Raw genomic sequence first — 13,178 nt, 5'->3', positions numbered from 1 at the left:
ACTGCGCGGAAAGCCCCAGGAAGGAACACAGGAACCGAAACATGGAGGGAGGGGGAAGTGCAGGTAGGCGTAGGAACGCGCGTGCTGAGAGGCTATCGCTGGTTGTCGAGGCCAACGACGATACTGGGCGACTCCTTCGCCTCACCTGCATTCTCGTTCGAAAGGCCGACGACCTGGCTGATGTCGCCACCGCCAGCGACCTCGCCGCCACCGGTCACGTCGCCCAGCGGTTGGCTTGCGAGAACGACGTTCGAGGCGTTGGCGCCGTTGATGTTGACGAGCGCGGGCCCGGCACCCTGCTGACCGGCCTTCCTCTTCGCGTTGTCGTTGCGAAGGCCCTCGATGTGCGAGAGATACGCCTCGTCGACGCCGCCGGTGACGTACTCGCCGTTGAAGACGGAGCACTCGAAGCGCTCGATGGAGGGGTTGAGGCGCTGGCAGCTGGAGACGAGGTCGTCGAGTGTCTGGAAGATGATGTGGTCGGCGCCGATGTACTCGGCGATTTCGTCCTCCGTGCGGTCGTGTGCGACGAGCTCATGGCGACTCGGCATATCAATGCCGTACACGCAAGGGTAGCGGATGGGAGGAGCGCAAGAAGCCATGATGACCTTCTTGGCGCCCGCCTCGCGCGCCATGACGATAATCTCCTTCGAGGTTGTCCCGCGCACAATCGAGTCGTCGACGATCATGACGTTCTTGCCGGCGAACTCGAGGGCCATCGCGTTGAGCTTGCGGCGGACGTTCTTTCGCCTCAGCTCCTGGCCGGGCATGATGAAGGTGCGTCCAACGTAGCGGTTCTTGACGAAGCCTTCGCGGTAGGGGATGTTGAGGTTCTGCGCAAGCTGGAGGGCGGCAACGCGGGAAGTATCGGGAACGGGGATGACAACGTCGACCTTGATGCCGGCCTTGTCGAGCTGAGCCTTCGCCGTCGCCGCCAGCGCGTCGCCCATCGCCATCCGTGCGCGGTAGACCGAGATGCCATCGACGACCGAGTCGGGGCGGGCGAAGTAGACGTATTCGAACACATCCGGCGCGAACGTGCGAGCCGGTGTGCATTGCATCGTCTTGACTCCGTCCTGCGTGACAATGATGGCTTCGCCTGCGAGAGAAGATGAAGACTCAGCATCGAGCTATCGATACGGCTGTTTGGGAAAGAAAGGATGCAGCGGAACTGACCAGGCTTGATGTCCGTCCAGTCCGAATAGCCAAGCGCATCGCAAACAACGCTCTCCGACGCCATCATGTAGTCGAATCCGCCCGGCACCGTCTCGCTCTTGCGCTTCGCCCATCCCATTGGCCTGATCCCGTTCGGGTCGCGGAAACCAAAGATCCCGTAGCCTGCGATCATGGCCGTGCAAGCGTACCCACCCGAGGTCATCTGCATGACTTCGCGGATGGCGCGGAAGATGTCGTCCTCATCGATGCGGAACTTGCCCGTCTTTTGCAGTGCGTCGGCGAGGAGGTTGAGGAGGAGCTCAGAGTCGGACGAGGTGTTGATATGCCGGTGAGCATAGTGGTCGAGGTAGTAGCGGAGGTGCTCTGTGTTGATCAGGTTGCCGTTCTGTAAGCATGAACTTGATCAGCAGGAGAAAGGAGGCGAATAGCGAGGGGCAGCGGAACGGACGTGGGCAAAGACGAGACCGTAAGGCGAGTTGACGTAGAACGGCTGCGCCTCAGATTGCGCAGAGGAACCAGCGGTCGGGTACCGAGCTGTACGAGCGGGCCTGTCAGTACACACCTGAGCGAAACGGCACTCCGAAGGAGGACGAACCGTGCCCGACGCCCATACCGCCGATGAGCTGGCTCAGGTTCTTCGCGTCGAGGAGGTCGCGAACCATGCCGTTGCCCTTGCACTGGTAGAAGCGGCCCTTGGGACCGCAAGTGACCACGCCGCACGCATCTTGCCTGTCGAAGTGGGGAACAGTCAGCAGGGTCCAGGGGCGTGCCGGCGCCTCGGAGATGCTGGCAGCCGTCGCCAAAAGTCCTCAGCAGCCCGAGCGAGAAAAACAGGACTGACCCGCGGTGCTGGAGAAGCTGGAGACCCTCTGCAATCTCGGACGCGACATTGTTCTGGCTCGCGAGGAGGACGGCGAGAATGCCACCTGCGCGAAGGCGAACGGGTAGGCGAGGTCAGTAACGAGTCCGCGCTACTGAACAACGTCCGCTCGAGTCCGTCCGCTCTGCTCCCGTGCTCGGGACCCCACAGGAGAAGGAATTTGGCGGCCGTTCAAGATGAGGAAGCGAGGGGAGCGTACACATGGCTGACGGCGTCTGCGCGGGTCGTGCAAAGGTTCGAGCAAGTCACAGACGAGTTATGTAGCGGTAGCGAGCACCAGCAGGCCGCTTGGAGCGGTGGGAGAGCGACTTGATGAACGGGACCAAGCAGAGAGCGACTTCGCTCCAACGCGACTGGCTCACTCTCGCAAGAGGGCTCGCTTGCAGGCTTGATCGGTTCAACCATGCTTCCGACACCACGAGCAGTCACCCGCGCAGCCGCGTTCGCCGTCAACGGCGCGCGCTCGTTCGCATCCACCGCACTCCGACCAGCACCTCCCGCGACCGCCTCAGTGCCGGCCGAGACGTCCGAAGCGAGCTCACGGGTGCCAGCAGACGTCGCACTCGCAGTGTGGGACACGCGGGTTCTTCCGAGCGCAGAGCGACGGCGGGAGCTCCTCAAGGCGCGGTGTGACATCTTCGGGAGCGAGTACAACCCCGACCGCGTGCGGAACGGCGCCAAGGTCCTCCAGCAGCGTCTCACGGGAGAGGTCAAGGCCGGCTACTATGGTCCGCGCCTCATCGGCGTCGCCAAGCTCAACCGCCTGTACACGGTCGAGGGCCAGCCGCCGGCGTTCAGGGATCTCGTCGACGAGCAGAGGTGCGTCATGTGCCGTTCAGCTATGTGCCGTGAGACGTCGCGCTAACTTGGACTGTTTTCGCAGGCGGGAAGACATCAAGGCGAAGAACAAGCGCGGCAAGTTCAAGCCAAAGAAGGGTGCGTCTCGCTCCGTCCTGCGCCTCGTAGGTCTCATTAGCTCACGCATCACGCTATCACAGGTCAGGGACGTCGCGCGACGATGAAGAAGAAGTAGAGGACTCGCGACATCGCCGCCTTTCCCCTCGACATCCTTCCCTTCCCCTCCAGTCAGCCCGACTATCCTCCTCTATGCATACTCTCCTCCTGTACACTACGCAGTCTACCCGTCAGTGCGACTCGCCATCGTCGTGCAACCCGTCCGAATCACGCCGAGTCGATACCATTTTGGGGCAGTCCAGCGAAGTGCGCATCGCTTCGATATCGCTATGCTCCTGTTCTACAGCTTGTAAAGGCCGTGTGAACGCCCCAGTCAGAGCTGCGCGCGGGCTTACCGCCTCCTCGCCGCAGAACTGGCGACTTCGTCGCCCGGCGTGTCTGAAGGATTCGCTTGAACTCCTTCGTCGAGAGACGGCGTGCTTTGCACCGTTCTGCTGCTTTGTCAGGAACGCTTGAAAGCAGTCGAGCCGCCTCGCAGACGAAAGCAGCCTCTGCCACTGCCAGAGACGCTTCCTTCGCCTCCTCCGCCCCTTGCTTTCCCAACACAACCCGCTATCCGCGCTGCGATGGACTTCGAAAGCTCGCAATACTCTGCGCCAGTGCCCTCTTACGCTCTCGAGTCGAGCAGCGGCGAATCCGAGCTGGATGACGACGAACTCGCCGCGCACACGCGTCTCTCGTCGAACGGGAAGAAGGCACTCGCACCAGAACCTGCGGTCGAGTTGAGCGGTCCTATCGAGCGGTTGCGCAACGGCGGAGAGGCGGTCTTCCTGGTTGACGAGGCGGGCGAGAGGATCGCTCAGGGTGTCGAGGTCGGTGGGGATGCGATCAGGGTGACAGTCGACGGGGAACGGGTGCGGCGCATCTTGGAGCTCTTCGATGACCTCTGGAAGCTCACTCGCGCGCGCGCAGGCCGGCTTGATCGTCGTGGACGCGAGCGGCGCCATCCTCGTCTTTCTCTCGACAGCTCTCCCCCTCGCCTCGCTGCATCCGCTCGCAAGCAAGATCTACGACGTGCTGCAACCCGCCAGCTCGACGATTGTCGCAGCCTACCACTTGCCGTCGTACATCCCGCCTGCAGACGCGCCCTCCTCCTCTTCCGCACCTCTCCTCTTCCTCGCCTCGCCTTCTCCCGCCGCGCCTATCTCGCAGCTCAAGTCAGAAGGCTCCTTGTATCCCTTCAACCCGCCAAACCTCCTTCACGGCCTTCCCTCCGCCCTCTTGACTGTCTCTGTTCTTTCCTCCGCCTCAAAGTCGTCGACTCTCCTCCTTCTCCCGACGACGGCCCCGCCTCAACCGCTCAACGGTCCCTTCTCGCCCGTCTCGCCTATAACAGCGAGCGCCGGCGCATCGCTGTACGACGCAGGAGGACCTACCGGACTCGGCGACCCGTCTGCCTTGTTCCGCGAGTTGGCAGGGACTGGACGGCGGCGCGGGAGCGCAGCAGCGGGCGCAGGCGCGAGGAGGGCGCCGCTGCAGGCTGTCAAGGAGGCGCTTGGATGGAGTTGGTGGGATCTGACGAAGCAGGGCGGTCAAGGATTCGCATGGCTGGAGAAGCGGCGCAAGGAGCGGCGGCGGGAGGAGCTGTCGAGCATGTACATGTGAACGGGCGAGTCGCTTGCTGGAAGGTTTTCGGGTAACCAATCACCAGCACGGGATCGTCGTGGGTCCGGAATGCTAATGTCGACTCTTGCCTTCGGTGGGCTTCCCGAGGCGCGCTTCCCGTGTCGCTCGTCCTTCTGCGGACCGCTTTCGCTCTTTCTCTCTCTCCGTATACTTGTCTCGCCATGCTTCGCCCAGTGCGTAGTCCTCCTTGTCCTCTCTGACAACGCCACGCAAGGACTGACCCTGACTTGTTCTCGCCCAGCCCACACCACGACGCGCAGACTCGTCCGACAGTAAGGCTACCACTACGACGCAGAGCAGCCAGCAAATCAGCTTTCATCCTTCGACCAAGCACGCCCGCAGTCCGTCATCCGCGCCAACGACACCGCTTTCCTTCGACGAGATGGACGAGCTGGCGAGGTTTGCGTCGCGCTATTCGCTCGGCTCGCCTCTCACTCGAGTACGGACACGAACGGATTCGTCGTGTTTGTGGGAGAACCTCTCGAATCCTTCGGAACAAGGCGGCGGAATGGACGAAGACAACTCGCTCTATCACGACCGCTTCGTCATCCTCACTCGCACCCATCTCATCGTCTCTAATCTGCTCTTCCTCAACGTCAGCATACCTCTATCGTCCGTTCGCTCCGCCCGCCCGCTTGTCACCGACGCCGAAGTCGTCAAGCTTTCGACACGACCAAAAGGGCGCCGCCGACCGCCGCACGGCGTCACGACGGGTGGGTTTGGGTGGACGGGCATTTTGTGGGCGCGGGATCTGCGACGCATGCGTGACGAGGCGTGGCTTAAGCGGTCGTGCGTGCTGGACGTCTCCGGATGGATAGGGAGGGTTTCCTTCAGCGTCGAGCGACCGAAGGAATGGTGGGCGGCTTGGGCAGGAGTGCGAGGGTCGTTGTCGGTATGAGTTTAATGACATGCGCGTGCTGTTCAAACTGACTCTCGCTGCTAGAGAATGGCTTCATTCGCCTCTCGGCCGCCTGGCCTTCCCAAGCGGGGTCGTCGACTGGGGTTGCGGGGTCACGGTGAGGGTTGCGGAGTGCGTTGCTGGCCAAACGAAACCGGCTGTTGCTCGAGGGCTTGGGTGATGAGACGATCAGGCGGGTTTTGCTGGTGCGCCTCCTTTCCCTCCTCTCCTTCGCCTCCCTCTCCTGCTCACCTCACCTCGCTTACGCAGCCTCGGTATTCCTCGACGGAGTTTGACGACATCGACAACAGGGCTGCCGGCTCGCCTGTCGATATCGGAATCGCACCGGACGACTCTCCTCCACCCGCTCTCATCATCGCTCCTTGCTCCCGCTGCCTCCTTGCCGCTTGACTCTCTTCCGTTCAACGTCGCTGAAGTCTTCTCTATCCGCACCTGTCACTGCTGACGACGTTATCCGCCTGAAGACTCCCCCTTCGTGCTCCTCCCCGGCATCTTTTCCCCAGCCCGTCGCCCCAACTTAGCGCACCGGGGGCTCGCATACTCTCGTCGACGTCTACGCGCTTACGTCTACTCTCTCCCTCGCGCGATCAAGGTCAGCCCCCGCCCTCGACCAAATGGCGCCGACTGCATTCAAAGAACATGCCCCGGCGACGAAGCACGAGTTCGCCTCGACGCAGGGCGAGCCCGTCATCGTACGGTTCGCGAAGGGTGATCCGGAGGATCCAGCGGAAGGATGGAGTCGGTGGAAGCGTTACCGCGGTGCGTTAAGACTGGCCTTGTCGACTTCTCGTCTTGCGCTCCAACGTTGCAAACGCTGACATTTCCAAATCCCGCCATTGTCTCCCGAATCATACGACGTACAGCCCTCGGTCTCGCAATGCTCGTCACCTACCTCTCCGCTTACAACGCCTCAGCAAATGGCGCAGCAAGCGCCGGCTTCCGCAAAGAGCATCCCTCGGTTTCGGCATCCGTCTTCCAGGCATCATCCTTCACCTACCTCGCCATGCTCGGTATCGGTCCACTCGTTCTCGCACCCGTCAGCGAAGCGACCGGCCGTCGGCCGCAGATCGTAATCTGCACCTTCGTGATTGCGGTCCTTTTCCTCGGCCAAGCTCTCTCTCCGAACGTCTACTCGCTCATTTTCTGTCGATGGGTTCAAGGAACGGCTGCTTGCATCGAAGGAGCGACCGCGGCAGGCGTCGTCGCCGACTTGTGGCCGAAGCGAACTCGCGGACCGGCCATGGGCCTGTTCGTTCTCACCGTCTTCACCGCCAACGCGACAGGCCCACTGTGCTCCAACTGGATTGCGCAAACTGTCGGATGGCGCTGGGTGTACTGGGTCCAGCTCATCTCAAACAGCATCTGTTTTGTCTTGTGCCTCTTTCTCTTCCCCGAGCCGTTCGTCCCCAGTTCCTCTCTTCTGTCTCGCCACGAAAGCTCTAACCTCGTACATTTCGCAGACGCGCCGATGTCATCCTCGGAAAGCGATGCAAGAAGCTGCAGGCGGAGTCGGGCCGCCCGCACTTCGTCGAAGGACTCGAAGGAACGGAGAGCATGCTCGATGCCGTCAAGCTTTCACTCACCCGACCATTGCTCTACCTCTTCACTGAGCGCGCGTTGCCCCTTCTCTCTCTGACTCAAGTTGGCAGTCATGGTTCTGAAGGGCATGAACGCGCGCACTCTTCTCGAAGGACGGACGAGTTCGCTGACGAGATCACTTCTTTCCGGAATTTGCAACAGCCATCGTTGCATCTCTCGCGCTCTGGGTCGGCTTCGCATGGGGTGTCGTCTTCCTGCTGGTCGGCAGCATCGCTCACGTCTTCGAAAGAACCTACGGGTTCTCGCAAGGCCAAGGCGGCACAGTCCTCATCTGCGGCTTCAACGGCGCCTTCATCTCGTACATCCTCCACCTCACCGTCCAAGAACCGCTCTACCGCAAGGCGCTGGCGAAGGGAAACGGAAAGGCCAAGCCAGAAGTTCGGCTTTACTCCGCTGCCATCGGCGGGATCCTCTTCTCCGCCGGCTCGTTCGCTTTCGCATGACCCGCTCGCCCGTGGATTCACTGGATCGTGCCGTGCATCTTCATCTGCGTCTTCAACATCGGCATGTGCGTTTGCTTTCTTTCTCCCTCGTTACAAGCCCTCTCTTTCGCCCTGCTCATCGAAGAGGGCGTTGACCTGTTCGTTCGCAGCTACACGATCTACCTCGGCACCTACCTCGTCCTCGGCGACATCTACGACCGGTACTCGTCTTCTGCGCAGGCTGCCCAGTCGCTCCTTCGCAACATCCTCGGCGCCACCTTCCCCTTCTTCGGCGTCGCCATGGTGCGCACGAGCCCTACATCCGTTTGCGCATCTCACTGACCAGGCTTGCGCCTGCAGTACGACCGCTTGACCTTTCCTTGGGCGTCGACCCTCGTCGGCTTCATCGCTGGCGCTTTCGCCATCGTGCCCTGGGTCCTCATCTTCTGTGCGTGCACAAGCGAAAGAGTGTGTCCAGTCCTTGCAGCTGACCGGCCTCTCCCTTGCAGACGGCGAACGCCTGCGGGCGCGCTCAAAGGTGGCGATTTCGATGGAGCAGCAGGAAGGGGACGTTCTCGGCGAGGACCCAGCTCCAGCGCACCTCATCGAAGTCGAGATGCCGTGAATGCCGGCGGGTGCAAAGGGAAAAGGAGGGTGCACTCGTTATAGCAGGTCGGGTTTCGCTGTTATTCATAGACTGCCGTCGTTCTCGTGCGCGCAAGACATTGTCCATTACTCTGAGCCAGAGAACCCATGCGAGACTTGCCGTGGGATGTCTCGACGTCGAGGCGAGCAAGCGAGGAAGCGGACGACGGGCAACGACGAGGCGGTCCGAGCGGACCTTCGCAAGCGCGGACCGCTCCACTCGAGGTTGCTCGGAAGTGGCTGCTGCCTCGCTCTTGCTTGCACCCTTGAAAGCCATTTGCTTGGCGGCGGTGAAAGGGAGACGCACGGCGAGCTCAGACTTTTCTTCTCTTCGCGCGGGTCGGCCGTGCAGTCCGCGACGGGAACACCCTCGATTTCGCTTCATGGCCGGGTACCGACGCTGCTCCTGCCTCGCTTCCCTGCTGCACTTGGCAGGCCTCAAGGACCGGGCTGCTCGCCGGCGAAGGATTTGGGGTCCTCGCGACCCGACGTGTGTGTTCGATCGCTAATTGAAGGATTTCCTCTCCGCGCGCATGGCAGCTGGCGTTCTCTGGTCGAGGGTTCTTCCCCAGTGTCGGTCTGTGGTGATCCAGGGTCGGCAAGAGAAGCTGCTCCGCACAGCGTGGTGTCCGGAGGAGGGGATACACCCTCGTCTCGAGGCATTGAAAAGGCCGTTCTCGCGAGCGTCCGCTTCTTCGCTTCTCTCTTCTCTCTAGTGCGCTTCCTCTGCCCTCCGTCTGTCCTTACTCGACGCCATGTTCGCCGCCGCCGCCCTCGCCGCCTCACTCGTCGCTTCTGCCTTCGCGGCTCCCCTTCCCGTGACCCTTCGCACCGTCGAGGCCGCCCTCTCGCTTCCCAACACCACGCAGACCAACACTGCTTACTACTACTACCGTGAGTTGACGTTTCGGATACTTTCGCGACGCTCTTTCGTCGTGCTGACTTCTCCGTCCCCCTCCCGCAGAGAACGGCCGTGCTGGCGCCTGCGGCTGGTACTCGAAGGACTCTGACCTCGTTGTCGGTCTCCCCCGCGAGTTCTACTCGGATCTCGCCTCGGTCTCGCCTTATTGCGGCCAGTTCGTCGTCGTCGAGGGCAAGGACAACAAGACCATCACCGCTCTCGTCGCCGATGCCTCGACTCTCAACGAGACGATGACCCTCTCGATCGGCTCGTGGGACGCTCTCAACGGTAACGACGGCCTCACGACCGTCCAGTGGCGCTTCGCGAACGCGACCGAGTCGTCTGCCGCCAAGAAGGCCCTCGAGTCTAGCTCGCCCGCTCCCGCCCCCGCTCCTTCGTCGACCTCGACCTACGTCGCTCCTTCGTCCTCGTCGCCGGCCGCCGAGGCTGAGGTCCAGACCACGTCCGCCGCCCCCGAGAAGCCTTCGAGCACTTCGACCTGGGAGGCGCCCAAGTCTTCCTCGACCTCGTACGCCCCCAAGCCCTCGTCGACGTCGACCTGGGAGGAGAAGAAGACCTCGACCACGACTTGGGCACCTGCACCTACCACCACGACCACCACGTCCGAGTGGAAGCGTGAGTTTCTCGCTCTCCTGGCCTTCGCAACTTGCTGACCCGCTTCGCCTCGCAGCTACCACCACCACGACGACCTGGACTCCTCCCCAGACTACCACCACCACCTGGGAGGCCCCGCAGACCACTCAGGCCAAGACCTACTCGTCCGCCAGCTCCGGCCAGTACTCCGGCCAGGCGACGTTCTTCTACCAGGGAGGCAACCCCGGCTCGTGCGGCACCGTTCACAGTGACTCGGTACGTTCCATCGCCGCCGTGCGCGATCGAACTTCGGGATCTCAGCTAACGCGAACCGCTCTTTCCGCCCTGCAGGACTACATCGTCGCGGTCAACGCCGCTCAGATGAACAGCGGCTGGTGCGGCAAGACCGTCTCTATCCGCAACACGGCCACCGGCGCTTCCATCACCGCTACCGTTGCCGACACCGTGAGTAGCCATACGCCCCTGATTTTGAGCCCCTTGAGCCCATCTTACGTTGTTCCGTTGCCTTGGCAGTGCCCTGGTTGTGGTTACGGAAGTTTGGACCTTAGTACTGGTGCCTTTAACGCCCGTACGTCGACTGGTCTTCCAGAAGCCTTCCCCAAGCTGACGACTTCTTTCACAGTCGGCTCGGAGAGTCAGGGTGTACTGCCGATCTCTTGGGGATTTTAAATGGCGCGTAGAGCGTCCTAGACTTGATACACAAGGGCACATAGACGAATGTAACATTCAGGGATCATGGGTTTCTCCGAACGCGAGCAGGAGAGGTTCGGCTGCTCGGCTCTTTCCGGTTCTGCCGCTTTCGCCATAACATCTCACGCTGTACACGGTAAGGCATCACGAGCCAGCAGGAAGCGCAAGAAACCCTCAGGCAGAGCGAGGAGGAGAAGCAGGAGGAGCTGAGAACCGAGGTCGACGCCGCAGCCTCACGGTTGCGCTCTCTGACGGGACGAAGCAGTCCTCAGCTGCGAGTGATGGCTCCACGGACAGTGAGCGTCCAGGGGCGGCGCCTCGGCATTCTCCTTCTCCTCCAACAGCTCGTCCTCCTCCCTCTTCGTCCTTCACCACACACCCGCCCACGCTGGACAGTGCTTGACAGGCTTCTTGATTCTCTGCTAAGGTGAACAGCATACTGCACTTGCCCGCCTGCCCTGCGACGCCGTCCCCGCGCCGAAACCGCCCCGCCCACCTTCATCAATCAACATCCCCTCCCGTCAGCGATGGCGCCGACCACACTCGCTAAGCTGCGCAGTCTGAAGCGCACAGAGCTTCAGGCCTTGTGCAAGGTGCGTCAGAGCCGCACCCTTTCCTTGCCCAAGCAAAGCTGACCCGGCCGCTCCTCCTCGAGCAGGAACACAACATCAAGGCGAACGGCAAGACGGACGCGCTCGTTGCTGCTCTTACCGACAAGCTCAGTATGTGCGTGTAAGAAGCTGTGCGTCAATTCGAGCGATCTGCTAACCGGACCTTCGACTTTTCGCAGGACGGAGGCGGCGGAAAATGGGGAGGCTGAAGCCAGCACCTCGAAGGGCAAACCTGGTGACAAGGAGCGTGGAGCGGTGCAGGAGGAGAGGAGCGTCGCCGCAACACCCGCCAAGAAGACGCCACAGATCGGTGCGTACCTTGCTTTTCCGTCTCCCTCTCCTCCGCTAACCCTGGCTATTGCATCGCAGTCTATGCCACCTCACCCGGAACGAAGGCGACCATCGCTACTCTCGCCGCCACCGTCAAAGAGCTGCAGTCGCAACTCACGCTCGCCCAGGCGGCCCGGGCCTTGCCCAAGATTAGCCGCAGCCAGGTCATCGAGCTCATCGACTCGAGTATCGCGGCGCACCGGGAAGAGGTGCAAAAGGAGCTGGAGCAGCAGTTGCAGGAGCTCAAAGAGCAGCAGGCGGCTGTCACAGGCGACGTCGAGGCGATCGGGACCCGTGTGGGCGGCTTGGAAGCGACCGCGAATGGGATGGCTTCCACCTTGGACGATCAGAAGCAGACTCTTGAAGGCTCCATCGACGCGCTGCGCCGCGACGTGATGTCGCGCTTCGACAGCTTCGCGCAGACCCAGCCGACGCTGGCATCTTCCGCTGAGAAGATGCCCGTCAACGAGTCGCGACCACGCCAGATTGCTTTCGCCAGCCCAACTTTGAGCGATGCCCCTCCCACCGAGACGCTCATCTCATTCTCCTCGCCCGTCGCCTCGTTCGCCAATGCCGACATCACGCCTCGCCGCCGCCCGAGCGTCACGTCCCGCAAAGCGACTCCCTTCCGTATTGCGATTCCAGCTGCCGACGCAGCCGACAGTCCCGCCTTGGCCCTCCCCTCGCACATGATCGCCGCTGCCGCCTCTGCCGCTCGCCGCAACCCCCGCCAGCCAGCGTCGACGCCCGGACCCGAGCCGCGGAGCCCCGTCGGTCCCGCTCCTCCGCCCTCGCTCGGCAAGCGCTCCCGCAACAGCGACATCAGCGACTTGTCAATCGAAGTCGAGGCGGTCGTCGCTGCTGCCGAGTCGAAGGACACGAACACTTCCCCCGACTACTTGTCCGGCTTCTTCACCGCGCCGACGTCGGCAAAGAAGGAGGACGGACACTCGCGGAAGCGCTTGCGTATCGTTGAGCCGGAGGAGGACGAAGACGACGAGGTCCTCGACTCGTTTGGCCAGCAGACCAAGGAGATCCAGGCGTTGGCTACGGAGAAAGGAGAAGACGACGAGTCAGACGAGGAAGAAGTCCGCGAGTATCTCGTCAAGACCAAGACGGGCGACTCTCCTTCTCCCGTCAAGCAACGCCGCTCGTCGATCCACGACCCCGACTTTTTCGCCGGCCTTGCTCCGTCGCCTGCCGCTCGTCGCTCCCTCCCGACCGACGTAAGCGAGAACGTCGCGCCTCTCGCTTCGCCTGAACTTGCCAATGCCACAGCACGCAAGTCGCTCCCGACTCCCTCCCTCGCCTTCCCACTCGTCTCGCCCGGCGCCAAGTCGCACTCCTTCAAGACTTTCGGCACGCCCAGCACGACCAAGACTGCCTCACTCTTCACCACTTCAGACAAAGCGAACTGTTCTCCCGCTCCATCGACCGCGCTCTTCGGCAGCGCGACCAAGTCCCGCCCGCGCGCACGCTCATCAACCCTCTCTTTCTCCGCGCGCAAAGGCCGTCCTGCGTCCCTCGCCGCCCCGCCAACTCCGCCTGCCCCGCGCACGTTGTTCGGTACCGAGCGGTTCGATTTTGGGGAGGAGGCGGTGGGCGAGGCTGAGGAGGGTGCGAGTAGGTTCGGGGAGGGAGTGTTGGAGGGTGAGGCCGTCAGCGTGAGCGGGAGCCCGGTCAAGGGCTGGGGGGCGTTTGCGGCGTGAGCGTTGGTGGAGCGGCGAGACTTAGCATCTCCCTCCTTTTCGGTTCTTCGGTCCCTGCTTAGCGGTGGTGCTCTCTTGTC

General features: G+C 62.2%; 6 protein-coding genes across 6 annotated transcripts; 5 read left to right on the top strand and 1 right to left on the bottom strand.

Moving 5' to 3' along the window:
• Positions 1–92: 92 nt before the first annotated feature.
• Positions 93–2,259, bottom strand: RHTO_02924 (amidophosphoribosyltransferase; the record flags this gene model as incomplete). The annotated part of the gene is made up of 6 exons (XM_016416596.1): positions 93–1,099; positions 1,177–1,561; positions 1,625–1,710; positions 1,772–1,905; positions 2,018–2,102; positions 2,256–2,259. The coding sequence occupies 6 exons, from the start codon at positions 2,257–2,259 to the stop codon at positions 93–95; spliced, it is 1,701 nt and encodes a 566-aa protein (XP_016276315.1).
• A 200-nt stretch (positions 2,260–2,459) lies between these two features.
• Positions 2,460–3,089, top strand: RHTO_02923 (mitochondrial ribosomal protein subunit S27; the record flags this gene model as incomplete). Its single annotated transcript, XM_016416595.1, has 3 exons — positions 2,460–2,875; positions 2,940–2,992; positions 3,055–3,089. The coding sequence occupies 3 exons, from the start codon at positions 2,460–2,462 to the stop codon at positions 3,087–3,089; spliced, it is 504 nt and encodes a 167-aa protein (XP_016276314.1).
• A 508-nt stretch (positions 3,090–3,597) lies between these two features.
• Positions 3,598–4,636, top strand: RHTO_02922 (uncharacterized protein; the record flags this gene model as incomplete). Its single annotated transcript, XM_016416594.1, has 2 exons — positions 3,598–3,885; positions 3,944–4,636. The coding sequence occupies 2 exons, from the start codon at positions 3,598–3,600 to the stop codon at positions 4,634–4,636; spliced, it is 981 nt and encodes a 326-aa protein (XP_016276313.1).
• Positions 4,637–6,190: 1,554 nt separating this feature from the next.
• On the top strand, positions 6,191–8,222 carry RHTO_02921 (MSF transporter; the record flags this gene model as incomplete). The annotated part of the gene is made up of 7 exons (XM_016416593.1): positions 6,191–6,335; positions 6,440–6,974; positions 7,037–7,230; positions 7,317–7,602; positions 7,768–7,900; positions 7,958–8,045; positions 8,107–8,222. The coding sequence occupies 7 exons, from the start codon at positions 6,191–6,193 to the stop codon at positions 8,220–8,222; spliced, it is 1,497 nt and encodes a 498-aa protein (XP_016276312.1).
• A 775-nt stretch (positions 8,223–8,997) lies between these two features.
• RHTO_02920 (expansin family protein) lies at positions 8,998–10,427 on the top strand (the record flags this gene model as incomplete). Its single annotated transcript, XM_016416592.1, has 6 exons — positions 8,998–9,136; positions 9,207–9,779; positions 9,835–10,013; positions 10,089–10,202; positions 10,272–10,326; positions 10,381–10,427. 6 exons carry the CDS (start codon positions 8,998–9,000, stop codon positions 10,425–10,427), a joined length of 1,107 nt encoding a protein of 368 aa, XP_016276311.1.
• A 548-nt stretch (positions 10,428–10,975) lies between these two features.
• On the top strand, positions 10,976–13,098 carry RHTO_02919 (uncharacterized protein; the record flags this gene model as incomplete). Its single annotated transcript, XM_016416591.1, has 4 exons — positions 10,976–11,041; positions 11,107–11,174; positions 11,239–11,369; positions 11,429–13,098. 4 exons carry the CDS (start codon positions 10,976–10,978, stop codon positions 13,096–13,098), a joined length of 1,935 nt encoding a protein of 644 aa, XP_016276310.1.
• Positions 13,099–13,178: the final 80 nt, after the last annotated feature.

Source organism: Rhodotorula toruloides (assembly GCF_000320785.1).
Source record: "Rhodotorula toruloides NP11 unplaced genomic scaffold Scaffold2, whole genome shotgun sequence".
Lineage (NCBI taxonomy): Eukaryota > Fungi > Basidiomycota > Microbotryomycetes > Sporidiobolales > Sporidiobolaceae > Rhodotorula > Rhodotorula toruloides.
The sequence above is the reverse complement of the archived record's forward strand: the minus strand, read 5'-3'. Positions and strand labels throughout refer to the sequence as shown.